The sequence below is a fragment of the Ochotona curzoniae genome, unplaced genomic scaffold, assembly GCF_017591425.1.
Source record: "Ochotona curzoniae isolate NIBS_2020 unplaced genomic scaffold, NIBS_Ocur_1.0 patch349, whole genome shotgun sequence".
Taxonomy (NCBI): domain Eukaryota; kingdom Metazoa; phylum Chordata; class Mammalia; order Lagomorpha; family Ochotonidae; genus Ochotona; species Ochotona curzoniae.
Window position 1 is genome coordinate 158,527 of NW_024466916.1, and position 20,820 is coordinate 179,346.

The window sequence follows — 20,820 nt, forward strand, 5'->3', positions numbered from 1 at the left end:
ACAGGTGTTTTGGATATATTCCTAGGAGTGCTATTGCTGGGTCATATGGTATGCAGATTTTGAGTTGTTTGAGTGTTCTCCATACTGATTTCCATAAAGGCTGTACCAATTTGCAGCTCCACCAGCAGTGGAGTAGGGTTCCCTTTTCCCCACATCCTCGCCAGCAAGCGTCGTTGGTGTTCTTGTTTATGTGGGCCAATCTTACTGGTGTTAGGTGGTACCTCATCGATGTTTTAATTTGGATTTCCCTTATTGCTAAGGAGCTGGAACATTTTTTCATATGTTTGTTCGCCATTTGGACTTGTTCCTTTGTGAAATGTTTGCCCATTTCCCGTGCCCATTTCTTGAGTGGTTTGTTTGTTTTGGTTTTTTGGTTGTTTTGAAGTTCTTTGTATATCCTGGAAATTAGCCCCCTATCGCCTATATCGTGTGCAAAGATCTTCTCCCACTCTGTGGGTTGCTTTTTTACTTTGTTGATTGTTTCCCTTGCTGTACAGAAGCTTCTTAGTTTGATGAGGTCCCATTTGTTTATTCTGTTCTCAACTGCTATTGCTTTTGGTGTCCTTCTTAGAAAGTCGGAACCTACTCCTAGGTCTTGCAGGGTATTTCCTACATTTTCCTGCAAGAGTTTGAAGGTTTCTGGATGTAGGTTTAGGTCTTTTATCCATGTAGATTGGATCTTGGTGTATGGTGATAGATGTGGGTCTATCTTTTTGTTTCTACAGGCTATCAGCCAGTTGTCCCAACAACATTTATTAAAGAGGCCTTCCCACTTGCTTGAGTTGTCATTGGTCTTTTTGTCAAAGATTAATTGGCTGTATTTGTGTGGGTTCCCTTTTGGTGCTTCTATTCTATTCCATTGATCTTCCTTTCTGTCTTTGTGCCAGTACCAGGCTGTTTTGATAACCACTGCTCTATAGTATGAGGTTATTTCCATGTCTTTGCTATTGAGCTACTTTAAATAGAGGGTTACATTCACTTTTTAATGAAAATTAAAAATTTGACCAGTAATATTTTTTCTAAGCGTATTCTCTTTATAACTAGTGGTTCAGTAGTTTACCATGGATGTGTGCATTTAGAAAGTGGGATGTGTTCCAGTTTTGAACAGGGGAATGTAACAGATACAGATGTGTTTAGCAAGTCTCAGTTTAATTACCTGTATGAGTTATTGAGAATTCAAAGCATAAATATCTCAGTAATAACTTATTGTTTAAAATGTTTTGTTTTAATATTTAAAAGCAATGTAGTCTTAGTTGAAAACACTCATGTAAAAAATTTCTGCTCAAACTGGCATTACAAAACCTGCCTCCTCCTGCTCTCCCTCCCTTGCAAAACACAGGTTTCACTTGAATTGAGTTGTTAATAAGTTTGTGGATTTATTTGCAAAAGGATAGTAATTCTAATGTTGTATTCATAGCTGGTATTTAAGTAATACACATTTAAAAATAAATTCCAGTGGACCCGGCGCGGTGGCACAGTGGTCAAGGTCCTCGCCTTGCACGCCCGGGATCCCATATGGGCGCCGGTTCTATCCCAGCAGCCCCGCTTCCCTTCCAGCTCCCTGCCTGTGGCCCGGGAAAGCAGTCTAGGACGGCCCAAAGCTTTGGGACCCTGCACCCATGTGGGAGACCCAGAAGAGGCTCCTGGCTTCGGATCAGCATAGTATCGGCCATTGCGCTCACTTGGGGAGTGAATCATCGGATGGATGCTCTTCCTCTCTGTCTCTCCTCTCTGTATATCCGCCTTTCCAATAAAAAAATAATAAAAATAAATCTTTAAAAAAAATAAATTCCAGTACAATTAGTTCTATATATTAAAATGACATTTTCTTTATACATATTTAAGGGCTTTCCAGTCAAGAACAGTGTATCAAAAATGTTTTAACTGTTTAGAAATGAATAAATGTATAGATAGAACCTTGAAATTATTTCGTCTTTCTATTTTAATAGAGTCCTCCTAATACTATGTGAGACCTATTTTCTTAATAAACTTAATCTCCTTTTGTTGGCTAATTCTTTTACTGTTATACATTATAATATGAAACACCTTGTAAATTCGAATGTCAAATATTTCCCTTTTAGGAAGGAGTCCGGTTCTTCGTGGTGGATTGTCGTCCTGCAGAACAGTATAATGCTGGTCATTTATCAACTGCTTTCCACTTAGATTCTGATCTGGTTAGTATAAATGCTGATGAAGTGTTTTGTTAAAAGTAAAAGTGAAGATAATTACTTTCTTTATCTTAGAAATAAATACACATGTCCCAGACTGGGGATATTTTTCTTGACACCCTTATGACATCATAAAGGGTGTGTGAAACGATGTGAACTCTGGCTTATTCCTGCTTACCATTGTTGTGTCAGAAAGTTCTAAGCTACCTGATAGAGCATTCTCAGCTACCTGATTCTCAGCTACCTGATAGAGCATTTAGCATAGTGCTTTGCACCTGTAAGTACTCCATAAATGTCAGCTCTTATAATAAATTGAGTAAGAATGTTAAAAACTTAAATTGTAAATTTTTTAGTATTGAGCATTTATATGTACAAGAAACTACTATTTAATAAGGCATGTATGTGCTCAGTTGTTAATTACTATCCTAGGGTTGTTTCAATTGAAGGAATGAAGTAATGAAGGAAGGAAGTAAATATCGTGAAATATGTGGAGCCATTGGAAGAACATATGGTGGCCTCGTATAAGCCCTTCTTGGGTTATGAGAGCCTCAGAGATAGGGACAACAGAAAGAGGAGTGATAATGGTGACCCTTTGGTTGAAGAAGCAGTTTACCCTTCTGTTTACCAGCCGAGGAAAGGGTGTGAGAAAGGACATGCATGGCGGGTGTTAAGAAGAAACTCGTTGACAAGTGGAGGACACTATAGGTGAAAAAGGCCACCACAACCGCTTTATATCCTGCGGGTGAACTCCGAACCTTTTGAAATTTCTCCCTTAGACATTTTTAAAATGTATTCAGGATTGGAGACTGGCCAAGTAGTTAAGAGATTGATTGGGACATCTGCCTTTCATATCAAAATGCCTGGATTCAAATCCTCATTCTATCGCTTCTCAGCCTTTTGGCTAAGATCAAGTGTAGTATCAAATCCTCATTCTGGTTCTAATCCAGCTTCCTGCTAATGCATATCTTGGGAGCAGTAGATGATGGCTCAAGTACTTAGATCTTTGCCACCATGTGGGAGACTGGGATGGAGCTCCAGGCATTTACTTGCACAGGTGGCCCAGATCTGCATGTTGCAGGCATTTAGGGAGTAAACCTATAGATGTAAAATCACTCCTCACTTTTCTCTCTCTCCCCCTTGCTCCCTCTCTCTGTGTCTATCCCTCTCTTTTTTGCTTTGCCTTCCAAATAAATATAACAAATTAAACTTTAAAAATATTTTCAAAGCTAAGCCACCTTATACTTCATAAGTGTAAATGAGAATGACTATGTCATCAGTATTATTGACTATTACTAATTATTTTATAATTTACCGGAATCATGGGTGAAAAATATTGACTAACAATGACATTGGGCGTTTTTGTAAATATGTTATTTATATTTTACAACTTATTTTTATATATAGTTCATTGTTCTGTTGCGTTTTCACTGTTTTTATGAATTCCCATTATAACAGGTTTTTAAAAATTAGAGTGGGGCAGGCATTTAATAGAGTGGCTAAGTTGGTAATTTGGAAGCCCACATTCCTGGTGCTAAAATCCCAGCTTCTCTTCTTCCTGCCAGTGTGTATCCTGGGAGACAGCAGGTAATGGTTCAGGCGCTTGGGTCCTTTCCTTCCCAGTGGGGGATGGATTGAGTTCTAGGCTCCTGGCTTTGGCCTGGCCCACCCTTGACTGTAGGCATTTCACTGAGTGAACAAGTAGATGATGATTTCTCTCTGTCCCCACTATTCTTCCTCTCCTTACCTTTCTAATATGTAAATTAAAAATTGAAAGTTTTGCAGCTAAATGAATTTTCAACTGTTTATTCTAATCTCACAGTAATAAATAGTGTTTACTATTTGTGACTTAATGTCTGAGATATATATGGTCTGGTATATAAATGGAAAAAAATAGCTTGTTTTGAGCTGTTACTGGGTTTTTTTTATACTTGGTGTTAAAGTGTGATGATACTGTAAAAGTTTTCTGTTACATGAAAGACAAAAACAGTAACAATAGATTTTTTTCTGCATTGTTGTAGTTTTAGTAATGTAATAATGAATGTTCAGCTTTTTTTCTTACATGTTATAGATCCATTTATATGTATTTTTTCTCTTTATCCACAGGATTTTGTTTGTTGCATTTTCACTCTGTTTGCAAGGCGTATCCCGGCACTGGGATTTCCCTTCCCCACCCCATCCCAGAAAAATATTTTAAGCTTTGCAAATATGTGTGAAACACAGGCTTGTCAGATTAAAACATTGTTTTTTCTGATTGTCTAGATGCTCCAGAATCCATCTGAGTTTGCACAGTCGGTAAAATCCTTGCTGGAAGCACAGAAGCAGTCCATTGAGTCTGGTTCCGTAGCTGGTGGGGAGCACCTCTGCTTTATGGGCAGTGGTAGGGAGGAAGAAGACATGTACATGAACATGGTTCTCGCACACTTTTTACAGGTATGGTAATAATTGTATCTCTTTTGCTTGTTTATTGCTATCAGCTTGAAGGAATTTGCATACTTACCTTTTTGCTTTCGTGTATGCTATCATATCTATCTACCATTTCCTTCACAGATGCATGGTTTTGTCTCTTGCCAGAAAAGATCATCTTCAATTTTGGTCTCGTGCTTTTATGATTTATTTTTCATGTTTAAGTTACAAATATCGGCAGTTCATTTCTATATAAAAACTGACAGGGCTAAAAAATTATGTTTTTCAGACAGGTAACTAATTGTATTGTAGATTTGCAATACCATATTTTTATTTATTTTTAATATGTTTTAATTTTATTTTTGATAGTATTTACGTAATTTATTAGGATGGGAAATTGAGGGTTAGGGGAAAGTAGGTTTCCACATTTTTTTCCTTCTTCCTGTATTTGGGGGACAGTGGATATAAGGGAAGAAGCCACACTCAGCCTCCCAACCACCTCAGTACCTGGGGATGGGGAATGGCCACCCGATGTCATCCCAGGGTCCCTGATATGAAACATGTCCTAAGCGTTCTGCTGAAGTGGTTTCAGTAGTTCTGAAATACTGTTGATCTCACTGATCCAAGGATGAGGAAATCCTTCCAAGTGACTGACACAGTCCACCCTAGAGTCTCCATTCACCCACATATTTGCTGTCCACTCTTTGCTGGGGGAGTTGACCTATTTATTCTGCCTTTCCCCCTCTGCTACAATGCCAGATGTCCTTTACAAGACCCAACAGATTGCTATACATACCATGTGCATCTGGGCATGCCATCCACTGTTCCTTTAGATCACTGAGGAGGCCCAGTTCTGAAACATGGACTCCACAGTCAGACCACTGATCCTTTGATTCTCCCCATAGTTGGAATTCTGAGTCCAACAGTTCTGTTAGGGGGGATCCCCAAAGAAACCTCATCTAAAATCATCCCAGACCTGACTCTTGCGTGTGTGTTTGCCAGTATGAGGTCTGGCTCAGTCCGTCACCCACATCAGCCTATACACACACTGGTAGCTATAGTTTCTGAGTTGGTTATTTCTCCAGCTCCCTACTCTTAATGTAAAACAGTGAATGCTCCGGTCCAACCCAACCCTGCTCACCACACACTTGTCCCTCAAGTATACCAATGGAAACTGCAGCCTCGTTGGAGTGACCCGCAATAACCCCCACTAGGCTCACCTCCAACCCTAGTTTCTGTGGTTGCCATTATATGCAGCAAACTGATCCAGTCTGTCCCGCATCTCATTCAGCTCATACATATCAATGGGCATTGAAACCTAGCTCAACCCAACCAGCCCCACTATCCAGTCCACATTTATATCAGCAGGTGCTGTCTCCTGTCTAGACAGGCCTGCCCCTTGCCATGGTTCTCATACTTACCAGTGGGAGTTGGGAGCCCATCAGAGAGGTGCCCACAATTTCCCTACTAGGCCCACTCCCAGGCCCGATCTTGCACTCTCCAGGTGGTTGTACAGTCTAGCTTGACAGAATTTGCCCCCAGTCACAGCACTTGCCAGCTAATTCTGTGGCAGTGCCCAACTAGCCTGCACCCACTCTGGCTCATGCATGCACCAATGGATGTAGTCTCTTAGTCCAGCCTGACTCTCCCCCTAACCCGTTTTACATGTAGGCCAGCAGGTTTTGTAGCCCTGCCCAGCCTGGTTTGCAAGCATATAATATGTAAATATTCAACAATGCCTCAGAACTATCAGAAACTTTAACTACATTTAAATTTTTGTTACAGAAAAACAAAGAATATGTGAGTATTGCCAGTGGAGGATTTATGGGTAAGATTTAATTTATTTTCTTTGTCTCCACTTTTTAGAAAAAATTACATTGAATATAAGCACAGTGAATTTGCAGTGACATAATTAGTTAATGATGAGGTATTCTATTTAGTCATTCTGTATTTTCAGAAAAGTCAGGCCAGGAAGAACATACATATAGCAGACAAACTTAACATGACAAGAGTGAATATTTGATAAAAGACTATTTATATGTATTTAATTCTCTAAATGTCTGTATGAAAAACTGCCTATATTATTTGCCTGTAAGAGAACTAGTTAGTAGGCCTGGGAAGCAAAGGTTGGAGGAATTCTTACTGTATACCCTTTATACTGTGTAAGCATTTTATTTACAATTCTATTTTATTTATTTCTTGGTTTGTGTAAAAGAAAGGGAGAGACACAGAGAGAGAGAGAGAGAGCTCTTCAATCTGCTGATTCATTCCCTAGCTGGCTTGCATAGCCAGCGCTAGTCTAGGCCAGTCGTTAGAGCCCGGAGCTCTGTCCCAGTCTCCAACATGGTGTTAAGGGTGTAAGTACCTGGGCCGTCTTTTGCAACTTCCCCACATGTGTTAGAGCAAGCTGGATCAGAAGCAGAGCAGCTGGGACTGGAGCTAGCACTATGATAAGGGATGCCCACGTCACAAGTCGTGGCTTAACGCAATGCCAGCCCATCACGTTAAACATTGAAACAGCTAAATGTTGATCGACTGGAATGAAAAAGGCTGTGTTAATCTGCAGAATAATGTGTAGTAATCTGGGATAGTGAACTAATTGGCACGATCTCTGCAGTTAAGTATTTGAGAATTTTTGAAGGATTGCTTAATTGCAATAAGATTAAAAAGAGCCTTTCTTATAATTAGAAAAAGTAATACCATAAAAGTATTAAACTATAAATCCTGGGGGAAATTAATGACTAAAATCAAGACAATAGATGTGAAAAGTAAATGAATCTTGAATTTTAATCCTGATAGTCTTACTAAAATAAGATCAACCTAATGTAATTTTATTGCTCAAGTTCTTAAAATTTTTATAAATTTGGAAGTATTATATCCTTTTGCCCTTCTTGATATTAGCAAGGATGTCATTATCTCATATCATGATGTCTGAAGTTCATACCAAGAATTTATCTACAAAATGGGATTTAAAAAATTTTTTTAGGGCCCGGCGCGGTGGCGCAAGTGGTTAAGTCCTCGCTTTGCACGCCCGGGATCCCATATGGGCGCCAGTTCTAATCCCAGCCAGCCCCGCTTCCCTTCCAGCTCCCTGCCTGTGGCCCAGGAAAGCAGTCGAGGACGGCCCAAAGCTTTGGGACCCTGCACCCGCGTGGGAGACCCAGAAGAGGCTCCTGGCTTCGGATCGGCATAGCATCGGCTGTTGTGCTCACTTGGGGAGTGAGTCATCGGACGGAAGACCTTCCTCTCTGTCTCTCCTCTCTGTATATCCGCCTTTCCAATAAAAAATTGATAAAAATAAATCTTTAAAATAAAAAAATTTTTTTTAAAGATTTGTTTATTTTTATTGGAAGGGCAGATTTACAGAGAAGAGAGACAGAGAAAGATCTTCAGTACAATGATTTACTCCCCAAATGGCCATACCAGCTAGAGCAGAGCTGATCTGAAGCCAGGAGCTTCTTCTGGGTCTCCCACATGACTGCAGTATCCCAAAGTACTTGGCTATCCTCCACCACTGTTTTCCCAGGCCACAAACAAGGAGCTAGATGGGAATTGGAACAGCTGGGATATGAACTGGTGCCCTTATGGATTCCTGGTGCATGCAAGACAAGAACATTAGCCACTGGGCTTCCGTTCCGGTCCCTAGTCTTACTTTTTAAAATAAAGAATGTTTAACCAGAATGACTGAAAAACAGTATATAAAAGATAATTTTTCAAAGGTTTATTTATTTTTTTCTAGAAAGATTTACAGAGAGAAGAGGGACAAAGAGAAAGATCATCTGCTGATTTACTCTCAAAGTGGCCTCAGTGATTGGATCTGAGCCGATCCGAAGCCAGGAACCAGGAGTTTCTTCTGGGTGTCCCACGTGGGTACAGGGTCCCAAGGGTTTGAGCCATCCTTTACTGCTTTCCCAGGCTACAAGCAGGGAGTTGCATGGGAAGTGGAGCATCTGGGACACCAAGCAGTCCTTATGGGGAGCAGCTGGTACATGAACTGGTACCCAAATAAGATGCTGGAGCTTACAGGCAGAGGATTAGCCAGTTGAGCCATAACACTGCCCCCCGCCATTGGAGTTATTTTCATTACTGCTAAACAAGGACCATCCCCATGTCCAGTGCTATTTATTAGATATCCTGAAATGTGATTATTAGATTTGTAATTCTCAAAAGTATTTTTAGAGCTTTTGTGAGTGTGTGTATGTGTGTGTGTAGTTATAGTTGAGCCTTCTGTGTGTGTGTGTGTGTGTGTGTGTGTGTGTGTGTGTGTGTAGTTATAGTTGAGCCTTCAGAAACTTTGGAAAAAACTTTGAATTATTTCTTTTACCAGGAGTAGTCCCTGTTTCCATGAATGTTAGTGCCTGTGACTGCTATTTTTATTAAGAGAATTCCTCTGGCATAACAAATGCCACAATAGGTTTTCACTAACTTTTTTTATCGTAAAAATGTTGCAGAGATTGTGTTTGAGACTTTAAAGATTAATTTTTCAAATAGAAAATATAAAACTTGTACAAATAGCAGCCTTAAGGGCAGTTTAAAAATGGTATCTGTGGAGCTTGTGTAAATGCTGAAGTAGATAATCCTCCACCTCTAAGCACTGGCATCCCATATGGACACTAGTTCATGTCCTGGCTGCTTCACTTCCATCCAGCTCCCTGCTTGTGGCCTGGGAAAGCAGTCAAGGATGGCCCAAGTCCTTGGGACCCTGCAGCCCTGTGGGAGACCTGAAGGAGGCTCCTGGCCCCTGACTCCTGGCTCCTGGCTTCAGATTGGCTCAGTTCTGGGTTTTATGGGCATTTGGGGAGTGGACCAGCAGATGAAGATCTCTGTAAATCTGCCTTTCCAATGAAAGTAATGAGTAAATCTTTAGAATAAATACATCTGTGTAAAGAGGGCCTTAGGAGGAAGGAAAGGGTTTGCTACAGCCTACAGTCCCTTTACTCCTTTGCAGAAATGCAGGAAGGTATTTGTGGTTATGACCGTAGATCCTTTTTTCTTCAGCTGTGACAGGTTTATTGCACTTCTTTGGGAATGAATCTTTCCAAAGGGTTTTAATATTTCCTGTGTTATTTGTTCCGGTTATCCTAGCACTGCAGCAGCACCTGGCAGACATTAATGTGGATGGGCCTGAAAATGGATATGGCCATTGGATTGCTAGTACCTCGGGCTCAAGAAGCAGCATCAGTTCTTCTGTTGATGTAAGTGTATGTGTAGAATACGTCACCAGACTTCATAGAGGTGATTACTTACTAAATCCTCATCATAATGGAAATGAAGTTAAAATATTTTTACTCATATAATAAGGAACATCATTATTGTGAAGTTAGTGAAATAGTGGAGCAAGCCTGCACAACTGAACTAGTCAGGAATTCTTGTAGTCTAGATGCTAAATTCATTTTCATTTCCAGTAGTCTAGCTGCAATTTGGTATTACCATATGCTCCAGCTTAAATATCTAATGGAGATAATTCTGGATCCCCCGCCAATGGTTATTCTTTACAGAGAAATAGAGAAATAGAAATAAGAAGAGGCATTTAAGGTCATGGTTACTATCTGAGCCCTTGTATCTGCACACCTGTGCTCACATTTTACCTCTATAACCCTCTTTTCATCATAATCTCCAGCAAGATCTTTAAGCATTTGGCGAGTGAACCAGTGGGTAAGAGCTCTATCTCTTCTCTTTGGTTTTGGCTCCCTGCCTTTGAAATAAAATGATTTTTTTTTTTAGAAAAGAGTTATGTCCACACCTATTGTGTTAAGTATATGAAGAAATTTTTTGAAGAAATAACAGACCTAGATGGGAATGTTTTACAAAACCCAACCGTACAAAGTATACATGTTTAAAACCAGCTATGTGAATGACAATGCACTTATATTTTCAGGGAAGTATTTCTTATAAATGTATTTCAGTATTTCTTATAAATGTAACTGAAGACCATGCATATATGTATATGCAAATATAATTTTCTATTTCTACATTTTTAAATAAGATTTCCTTGAAAGACAAAGTGAGAAAAGGATAGAGATAGAGAAAATGGTATTCTGCATCCTCATTTCCAAAATGCCTGCCAACAGCCAGGCTAGATCAGGCTAAAACCAGGAGCCTGGAACTCCACTCCGGTCTCTCATATGGATGACAGGGAAGAACCTGGGCATCATCTACTTCATTGCTAGGAAGCTGGATTTGAATCACAGTAGTTGCCTAATATGGGATTCAGGCAGCAGCTTGATGTGCTGTCCTGTAACACCTGCCCTTTCATCCTTATTCTTTAAAAAGTAGTGAGTTGATTTTCCAGGACTGCCATAACAAGTATCCCACATACTGGATGACTTGAATGATAGAAATGGAAGGTTGAAGTTTAAGAGGAGGTTGTTGGCTGGTTGTGTGTATCCTGAGGTCGCTCTCCTTGGCTTGCTGATGACCCATCTTTGCCCCCCGCCCATCCCCCCAGGACTTCATCTGTCATGTATTCCTGTCCTACCTCTTAGAAGGTGACTGCTCAGATTGGACTAGGAGTTACCCACATGACCTCATCTAGTAATACTTAACCTCTAATGGGGCTCTATCGCCAATCGCAGTCACACTCTGAAGTGTATTAGGAGTTAGGATTCAGCATCTGAATCTGGCAAGAATGCAGCTCAGACACACGGACAGACTTTACCAGTAATGGACCTGCTAATCATCCTAAAATCAATTAATTTATATATGTCTCTTTTTTTCAGGGTGACTCTTTCAATGGCTCAAATGACAGAGGAGTGAAATCACTAGTAAACAAAATGACTGTGGCTTTGAAGACAAAATCTGTTAATGTTAGAGAAAAAGTTATCAGTTTTATTGAGAACACATCGACTCCTGTCGACCGGTGAGTTGTTCATGCAAGTCTATGATGTGTAATTAAAACTAAAATTTGTCTTACACTGAGTAAATATTACTATGAATGTATTCTAGAAAAGGAGCATAAGGTACATTGTCTTTTAGGTGATTTCACAGTTTGTTTTTGATATAAGTTCATGATGTACTTTATTACTCTTCCACTGATCAGAGTTGACATAATCAATCTACCCATTCATGCCATTCATTACCAATTCAGCAAGCGTTCCTGTGTATTACACTTCATATAATTACTGTTTCCCAAATGTTAAGTGAATGGAGAATTATCTATTCAGCACTGTGATCGCTTGGCAGGAACTTTCTCTCATGGTCGTGTTGGATATAGCCAAAATCTACTTTCTCAAATCTGAGAGTTCATATCGTCATAGAATTTTATTTACAGAATATAAATATAAACCCAATAAACCCATGAATTAAATGTAAATATAAACCCAATTTACTCATGAATTATTAAAAGAGGGTCATAGCTAGCAGTTGATAAGGATGTTTAGAATATATTGTCTCATTGTAACTCAGAGTTTATAATGCATGTACTTTTTCCACATGTTAGTCTGATTCCTTTTTGTTGTAATAAGAATTCAGAGCTTGCCTTGAGATTGCAGTACAGCCTTCATTTCTAAGCAAGCTTGATCTTTGAAATGTGTTCTTTTATTTCATTGTCGTGTCTTATTGCAGTATCCTGGGAAAGTTAAAATAAGTGACTTTAAGAATTGAGTATGAGGGATTTGTTGTCTTTCTCTTATAGTACTCCCCCACCCATTTAATAAATATTAAGATAATAGGTTATTTTCACTAGTCTAAGAAGTTGTACTTTATCTGAAATACCAACTGTTAACTGCTGCAATGTTCTAATTAGCCTGAGAAATTTGCTCAGTAGTTACTCCTGCTTTCAAAAGCTTAACCCTGCCCATTTGAATTAGTGTTTCCACTAATTCATGCTAAAGTTTTATTTTAAAATGGCCAGGTAATAACTTTATCAAAAAGGCTGTTCCTTTGTTAAAGTGTTATTTAAAACTCACTTTTTGTTTTTCTTTGTATATAGAATGAGATGTTTTCTTTATATACACTGGTTATGCTGTATTTTTATTGTAAAGCTTTTGCATTTTTTATAATCATTTTGTTCTATCCTGTGCCTGAATCTTCTGTAGAATGTCTTTCAATCTTCCTTGGCCAGACAGATCATGCACAGAGCGGTAAGCCAATGAGTAGAGCCACTTTATGCAGCCATCCTTGTTGATTAGCATGCCTTGTGCTGTCTGCGAGCTGTGCCGCCTGGGCTAACATCATGCAGCTAAAATCTTCTCATTCTGCCTGTACGAGTGTGCCATGCCAATTCATCTGCTTTTCTTTTGGGTTTCTGCTTGATTGTTTGTGTTTTTTAGTTCTTGCGTGTTTCTTGGTCTCTCTCATTCCTCAGAAGAAAATGAAATTCATTCAAACCCAAGAACTTCATGAAACGTGAAGTTTTTATTCTGAGACAGGGGAAGCCTATACAAAGAAATGCAGGTAGAAGTCAGGAACTCAGAGTACTAGCTTGGAGACTTGTGTTTATATTGCCTTCCTTAACAGTAGAGACAATGTTAATACCTAAACGTAAGCACAATTCATTATGTAGTTTTAGAATTTTAGGTTTTTCTTGAGATATGTATAATTGTGTTCATAAGGTAATATCTCCAGTTTATTCTAAAGAGCCTGGGCATATCATCTGTTTCATTTTCCTTGAAAGAAGTTAGACTGTGGTGGATATTTTAACATGTAATCTGTTTTCTGCTACATTCAATGATGTCCTTGCAATTAAAAGACAAAGACTTCATATGTTTGAGAATTAAAAATGTACCTAATCAGGGCCCAGCAGCGTGGCCAAGCAGCTAAAGTCCTCACCTTGAACACGCCAGGATGCCATATGGGCACCGGTTCTAATCCCGGCAGCCCCGCTTCCCATCCAGCTCCCTGCTTGTGGCTTGGGAAAGCAGTCGAGGATGGCCCAAAGCTTTGGGACCCTGCACCCATGTGGGAGACCCAGAAGAGCTCCTGGCTTCAGATTGACTCAGCTCCAGCCATTGTGGTCACTTGGGGAGTGAATCATCAGACGGAAGATCTTTCTCTCTGTCTCTCCTCCTCTCTGTATATCTGACTTTGTAATAAAAATAAAATAAATCTAAAAAAAAAATGTACCTAATCTTCAGTTAGGACAAAAAAAATTTACCAACTTAATCTCTATGATATTACAGCTTTGATATTCATACAGATTTTCTACAAATACAGTGTCAACTGTAACAAGATATATGAATATTTGAAACAAATTCTAGTCATACTTGGAATGTAAATCAAACTTTAGAATATAGTTGATTTTTTCCTTAAATCATTTCAAGTGTTTTCAGTGACTTATAGACATACTGCTTTTAAAGATAATGGCTTATATTCTAAGTTACCTAATGAAAAGTTTTATTTTTGTGACTGTTCCTTATACAATGCTAATTACAGAGTTTCTGTTATAATTCTATGATTTCTTTTAAAGAATGTTAGTTATCTGATAGAGTTACGGAGAGAGAGATTGATCTTCTGTCTTCCATCTTCAGTTCTTCCATGGTTGCAACAGCCAAGGCTGAGCCAGGCTGAGCCAGGAGTTTCATAAACTCTTGAGGGCAAGGGCACAAGCCCTAGGGCCATCCTCTGCCACTTTTTCCAGGGCATTAGCCAGACATGGAGTGGAAGTGGAGCAGCTAGGACTTGAACTGGCACCCATCTGGGCTGCCAGCATCAAAGGGAGTGGCTTTACCTACTGCACATGATGTCAGCCCCAATGTTACCATTTTACAGATGAGGAAACAAAGTACAGAAAGGATAAGTAGTTCCCTAGGGCCAACAGATCTGAGTGTTAGTTTTAACATGAATTCTAAAGCTGTTGAAAAGTTAATTTGTATAGATTGATTATTCACCCTGTCCCGTCCTTATTTCATGCTAACATGACTTTGCTAACATGATTTATTTGTCGTCTTTTAGTTTCCTTAACCTCACTGTCCCAAAAGGAATGGGTCATTTGGGGCTGAAGGGAACAAACATTCATATTTTGTTTAAACATTGAAATGATGCTTGGTCGACATCTTTGATAACATTTTATGATTTTTTCTCCCTACAACACAGGCATGTGAGCAGCAGTGACAGAGTGGGCAAGCCTTACCGTGGTGTAAAGCCTGTTTTCAGCATTGGAGATGAAGAGGAATATGACACAGGTGTAGTAATTCACTTACCTAAGGCTGCTTTGGACAGTCACCAGACATGATTCTAGAGGTTATTTAGGGGCTGGCCTGACAACTGCTTTAAGGAAAAAAAAGTAAGATTCTGTAAAGATTTCAGAGAGTGGCTTTGTACGAAAACTTGTCTTTAAAATCTGTGCCCATTAGAAATGCAGCAAGAAATGCTGATTAATCAGTACGTAGTTATTTGCTTAGAAGAATAGACTGATGATAGTTTGGTGAATTTCAGTTTAGAAATAGTGTTTAACAGATTGGCATTGTGGTGAAGGGGATATGGCTGCCACGTGCAATGCCAGAACCCCATATGGGCACTGGTTCATGCTCTGCTTCCTATCCAGCTCTCTGCTAAAGGCCTGGGAAGGCACTGGAAGATGGCCCGAGTCCTAGTGCCCCTGCCACCCACAGGGGAAACCTAGAAGAAGCTGCTGGCTCCTGAGCTAGGCCTGGCCCAGCCACAGCTCTTGCATCCACCTGGACTGTGAACCAGTGAACGGGAGGTCTGTGTCTCTATTTCCCTCTTTCTGTGTAAGTCTGACATTCAACTAAAAGGCCAATTAAGTTTCAGTTAAAAACAGGATTCATTTATTTATTTGAAAGGCAGTTGCACAGGCAGAGGTGGAGGGAGGAAATCGTTTTCTCCGTCTGCTGGCTCACTCCCCAAATGAATGCAATGGCTGGGGCTGGGCCAGACCAAAGTTGGGAGACAAGATCTTCATCCAGGCCTCCCATGTGATTTCAGAGGTCCACACATTTAGACAGTCTTGCACGGCCCTCCCAGACACATTAGCAGGTTGCTCGGTCAAAAATGGAGCACTGAGATCCAGTGGGCACCCATATGGAATACTGGCACTCACATAAATCTTTAAAAAAAAAAGCATCTAAACCAAATATCCTTGTGATTGGTTTTAATCCCTTTGATCACTCCTCTAGACAATTGAGAATTATAGCACTGAAGCTCAAAGAAATCCATAATGGGGACTTCTGAAAAAAATCCTTTTGAAACTGGAAGCAATGTCCTTAAGGGCCACAAGGTGGAGACATTGTGTCAAGAAATAATAGTTTGTGCCCCTACTGCTGAAATCATCCCGATTCGATAATCATAGTGTTTATTGATACGTGTATTGAATTAGGAAAAAAACATCTATTTTCAAAATTGGGGGGACTGCTAAGTCTCACCTCAACAGGTAATAGTATATGTTGCATTTGAGATCATATGCCTCATTCTAAAATATATGGATATTCTGTAATTTATTTAACCAATATTTTTCCAGTTGAAACTGGTGGTCTTCGAGGTTTTTCTTTTTAAAAAAATTTTTGTTGTTATTATTTTTCCATGAAACAGTCCCAATCCCTCTCCTCTTTGTTCTACCCTATTTTCCCTTCCCACCATTTTGCCCTGTATTATCACAATCAGCACCCAGGGTTGGAGACAGTCATTTGATATCGCCTTGGAGACCCCAACATGGGGAAGAATACTCCAAGCGTGCTGTGTCAGTGATCTTGAAGTTCTGAAACACTGTTGGCTTCATTGTAGCAGGGTTGAGAACATGTTTGAATGAGGTTCTGGATGTCCTCTGTTGACGTGGATGAGCTGGCTGTCAAGTCTTTCATGAGCATCTGGGTATATTCTGTTACACAGATGTCAGCAACTGAGGAGGCCAAGTCCTGGTACTTGTACCCCAAGGTTGAACCACGTATCTTGAGACTTTTTTTGAGTCCAGTTGAAATACTTGGGGAGTCCCCCCAAAAATCTCACCTGGTGAATCCTCAGACTTGACTCTTTGTGCACCAACTAGTGCATGGACCAGTTCAGTCCATCACTGCACCGGCCACTGCTGGTGGGTGACGGCTTCATTTTTATTTAAGCTCAAGTATGGATATATCAAATTTTTTTAAAAATTTATTTATTTTTATTACAAAGTCAGATATACAGAGAGGAGGAGAGACAGAGAGGAAGATCTTCCGTCCGATGATTCACTCCCCAAGTGAGTGCAATAGCCGGTGCTGCACCAATCCGAAGCTGGGAACCAGGAACCTCTTCCAGGTCTCCCACGCAGGTGCAGGGTCCCAATGCTTTGGGCCATCCTCAACTGCTTTCCCAGGCCATAAGCAGGGAGCTGGATGGGAAGCGGGGCTGCTGGGATTAGAACTGGTGACTATATGGGATCCTGGCGTGTTCAAGGTGAGGACTTTAGCTGCTAGGCCACACCGCCGGGCCTGGATATATCAGATTTCTTTAGGTGTGTTATAAAATGTGAAAGTATTAAGAAACAAAAGGAGATTTATAATTCATATCTTTAGGGACTGTAATTCCTTTGTCTTAAAAAAATAATTACAATGTTTTAAATTTCAGGAAAGCAAAGCTTACATCTTTAATTAATTATCCCAGGATTGACTTCTTATTTTCCTTAAAGTCAGAAACCAGCAAGAGAAAAAGATCTCTGTCATCTTCACCTTCAGTGCATAAGAAGGTCTCATTTTGGAAGTTGACCTGTCTGCATACTGACTAGTCAGGTCACAGTTACCATTATATGTAAAGGTAGTGTGTAAATCCACTGTCTGCAGAGTTGGCATCCCATAGGCTTCATTTCTGATTACTTCCTGCTCACTCTCCTAGGGTAAGCAGCCTCTTGCACCTTCATGGAAGACCAGGAAAAAGCTCCTGACTGTTGGCTTCAGGCCAGCTCTGGCTATTGCAGCCATTTGGCAAGCAAATCTTTTTCAAAGACTGATTTTATATTTGAAAGGCAGATTTACAGAGAGAAGACACAGAGATTTCCGTTTGCTGCTTCACCCCACCAAATGGCTGCAGTGGTCAGAGCTGAGAGCTTCTTCCAGATCTCCCCCTTGGTGCAGGGACCCAAAAACTTGAACCATGCTCTATTGCTTTCTCAAGCTGTAAACAGGGAGCTAGATCGGAATCCAAGCAGCCAAAACCCATATGGGATGCCGGCACCCCAGGCCCGCTATTAGGTGGCTTTGCCATAATACCAGCCCCATAAATAAGTCTTTTTCAAAGAAGAAGTTGATAGGGCCCAGCGTGGTGGCCTAGCAGATGAGATCCTTGCCTTGAATGTGCTGGGATTCCAATTGGACACTGGTTCCAATACTGGCAGCCCCACTTCCCATCCAGCTCCCTGCTTGTGGCCTGGAAAAGCAGTTGAGGATGGCCCAAAGCCTTGGGACCCTGCACCCGTGTGGGGGACCTGGAGGAAGTTCCTGGCTCCTGGCTTTGGATCAGTGCAGCACTGACCATTGTGGTCACTTGGGGAGTGAATCATCGGACAGAAGATCTTCCTCTCTATATATCTGACTTTGCAATAAAAATAAATCTTTTTTAAAAAAATGGGAAAAAAAAGAAGTTGATATCCTCCAACTACTTTAATCTTTAGAAATACTTATCAATTTCACTTGGTTTTTTTTAACCATGCATAATGTTTTCTAGTAATTCTGTGTATGGAAATATTGTAGCTGGATTATAATTATGGTTTGTTTATTCAATCCATGTGTTCAAAATAGTGCTGATTTTTTTTCAGGCCATTGATAATAACATTTTTTAACATTTTAAATTCTTTATAGATGAAATTGACAGTTCTTCAATATCAGATGATGATAGAAAAGAGATTGTAAACATTCAGACTTGGATAAACAAGCCAGACATCAAGCACCATTTTCCTTGTAAAGAAGTGAAAGAAAATGGACACATGATTCCTAGGTACTTTATAACTGTCTCCTTCAGAAATAAAATTGAACTTGGGGAAGTTAATGTAAAACTGAGCCTACGAAACTTTTATTTGTCTAAGTATAGTAAGATTTTTTTCCATCTGTTGACTTGTTTTGTGTTTTAATTTATAAAAATATCTCTTAGGTAATTTTTGTTTTGAAAATTTTAAATGAAGCATTGAAGAAATAATGCAGTGAATGTTTTTATGAAGTTGTTCTGGGTTTACCAGTTCTATCTTCACCAAACTCCATATACAGACGCGCGCACACTTCCCTTTATCAAACCATTCAAAAGCAGCTTAGAGATGGGGCTCTTCACCCACAAATGGTCAGCGTCAGTCTGCCAACAGTGGGAGCATTCCCTTGCACAACTCCAGAGCCAGTGCCTCACCTAACAAAATTTTAAATTAACGTACTTAATTTTTCAGAGCATCTCTGAAATATCTTTAGGTAGTCTGTTTTTGATTCTTAATCCAGGATCCGGTCATGGTTGACACACTGCATTGTCTATTACATCTAATTTCACCCACTAGTCAACACACGCACCGTCCCTCTCCTGCCCCTCTTCTGCCCTCCTCTTTATTTTCAGTGACTTCTCAGTTAATCATCCCAATTTAATTTGATCAGTTAAGTGTTGAATCAACCGAAAATTAATTAAACTTTAATTTGATTAAAAATTGGGTCTTTTTAATCCAGCCAGTTTACTTCCAGAATGTTTCCAATTCTAGACCTGTGTGTTATTTGTCTTCTTGTATGGCATAGAAATCTAAGAGTGCTGTCACTGTTTTTAAAGTGAGCTGAATGTAGTTAAGACGTTCGTAATTTCAGGCTCATTTCACCCTCAGGGTGAAGGCAGAGTAGTCTTTGATTTTAGAGGCGTCAGTGTGTTCAGCCAGAATAGTTTGTGAATATTGATAATATTGTTAGTTCCATTTCCGTAGAAAATTATTTAATGGTTTCAATTCATACATTTATTATAAAATATGCCTTTTAAGTACTTGCAGGATTATTAAGTGATGTTGCCTACAAATAAAGGAAAATTTCAACCTATTATGCCTTTTTACTGTAATGTAAATTTTAAAAATATTAGCTCAAAAAGTGAAAAAAAGAGGAGAGGTGGAAGAGAAGGAAAGAGGGAAGAAGGCATGCGGAAGATCATTGTGTTCCTGGGATTGTATCCACAGTTCCTTGACTCTTAAAACTGAAATTGAAACATGGAGTTCACGTTTTAATATCTCTTTTTGACTCAGAACTCATGTAGGATTGAATGCTTTCATGATGTGGGCTGTTGACGTGATGCTTGTTTTGAAATACATTTATTTAGAATTCTTTTTTCTTTCCATGCTTTCCTACCAAGTCATCTGTTGGTTACTGCAACACATATGTACTGTTTAAGAGAGATTCTTTCACGGAAAGGATTGGCATATATACAGTCACGACAAGCACTAAATTCTGTGGTTAAAATTACATCCAAAAAAAAACATCCTGAGCTAATTACTTTCAAGTATGGAAACAGCGGTGCTTCAGGAATAGAAATCTTAGCAATTGAAAGGTAAGATGCTTTGTAAAAATGATATTATCTGAATTACTTCAGTTACATTATTAAGCAGTTTCTCTATTTGGATGAACAGATGGTAGAATGGGATGCCTGAATCACTTTTATTAATATTCTTTGCTGTCTTTTTCTCTGTAATTCTTATGTCAAATGGATGGTTTCAGCAAATGTGTTTACTTGCATAAACTTTGTGGCATAAGGACATATGAATAAGCACTATTATATACAATATATTAATTATATATAATTATATACAAATATCTAATATATTAATCATAAAATATATAATATGGGTATGATTAATATCTAATAATTGCTAATTATATATAATTATATCTATATTATATCTACACACTAAAATAATATATTATATAGTATCTATATAATATGTATATTGTATATTATTTATATATTTTATATAATAGTGCTGCATTAAATGCTGATTTGGAATGAAATAAGAAACTGGTCTCAGAATGTAAGCATTTATATTTTCTTCATCAGATTTTTCCTGTTTTGACAAGCTGTCCATGAATTAGATGCTAAGTAATTTAATAGTTTACTGTCTGTAGGAGCTTTTCCATATCTTATTTTGGACTACCAACAGTTCATTGACTGGTACAAGGCCTTGGTGCCTTGTGGTGGTACCATTTTAAACCTGTGGATGTAACCATAAAGCCCAAGAGAGGGTTCTTTCCGGATTTTTTTTTCAAAAGTTAATTTACTTGAGAGAGACAGTACCAGTCTGTTGATTCATTCCTCAAATGCCAGGCAGAGCTGGAGGTCAGGAACTTAGTCCTCATCTCTCCCATGTGGCTGGCAAGCCCTC

General features: G+C 39.3%; 1 protein-coding gene across 2 annotated transcripts in view; it reads left to right on the plus strand.

The window, feature by feature from the left end:
- The window catches only part of LOC121167215 (TBC1 domain family member 23), a 64,344-nt gene that overhangs the window by 40,304 nt on the left and 3,220 nt on the right, over positions 1-20,820 (plus strand). Inside the window, exons 10-18 of one of the 2 annotated variants that reach the window (XM_040996611.1) lie at positions 2,082-2,174; positions 4,428-4,598; positions 6,357-6,399; positions 9,657-9,766; positions 11,291-11,430; positions 12,608-12,652; positions 14,604-14,692; positions 18,296-18,431; positions 19,797-19,991. In XM_040996611.1, the coding sequence (XP_040852545.1) occupies positions 2,082-2,174; positions 4,428-4,598; positions 6,357-6,399; positions 9,657-9,766; positions 11,291-11,430; positions 12,608-12,652; positions 14,604-14,692; positions 18,296-18,431; positions 19,797-19,991 (1,022 nt within the window). The remainder of the gene's footprint in view (positions 1-2,081; positions 2,175-4,427; positions 4,599-6,356; positions 6,400-9,656; positions 9,767-11,290; positions 11,431-12,607; positions 12,653-14,603; positions 14,693-18,295; positions 18,432-19,796; positions 19,992-20,820) is intronic. The other variant, XM_040996612.1, reaches the window with a different exon arrangement.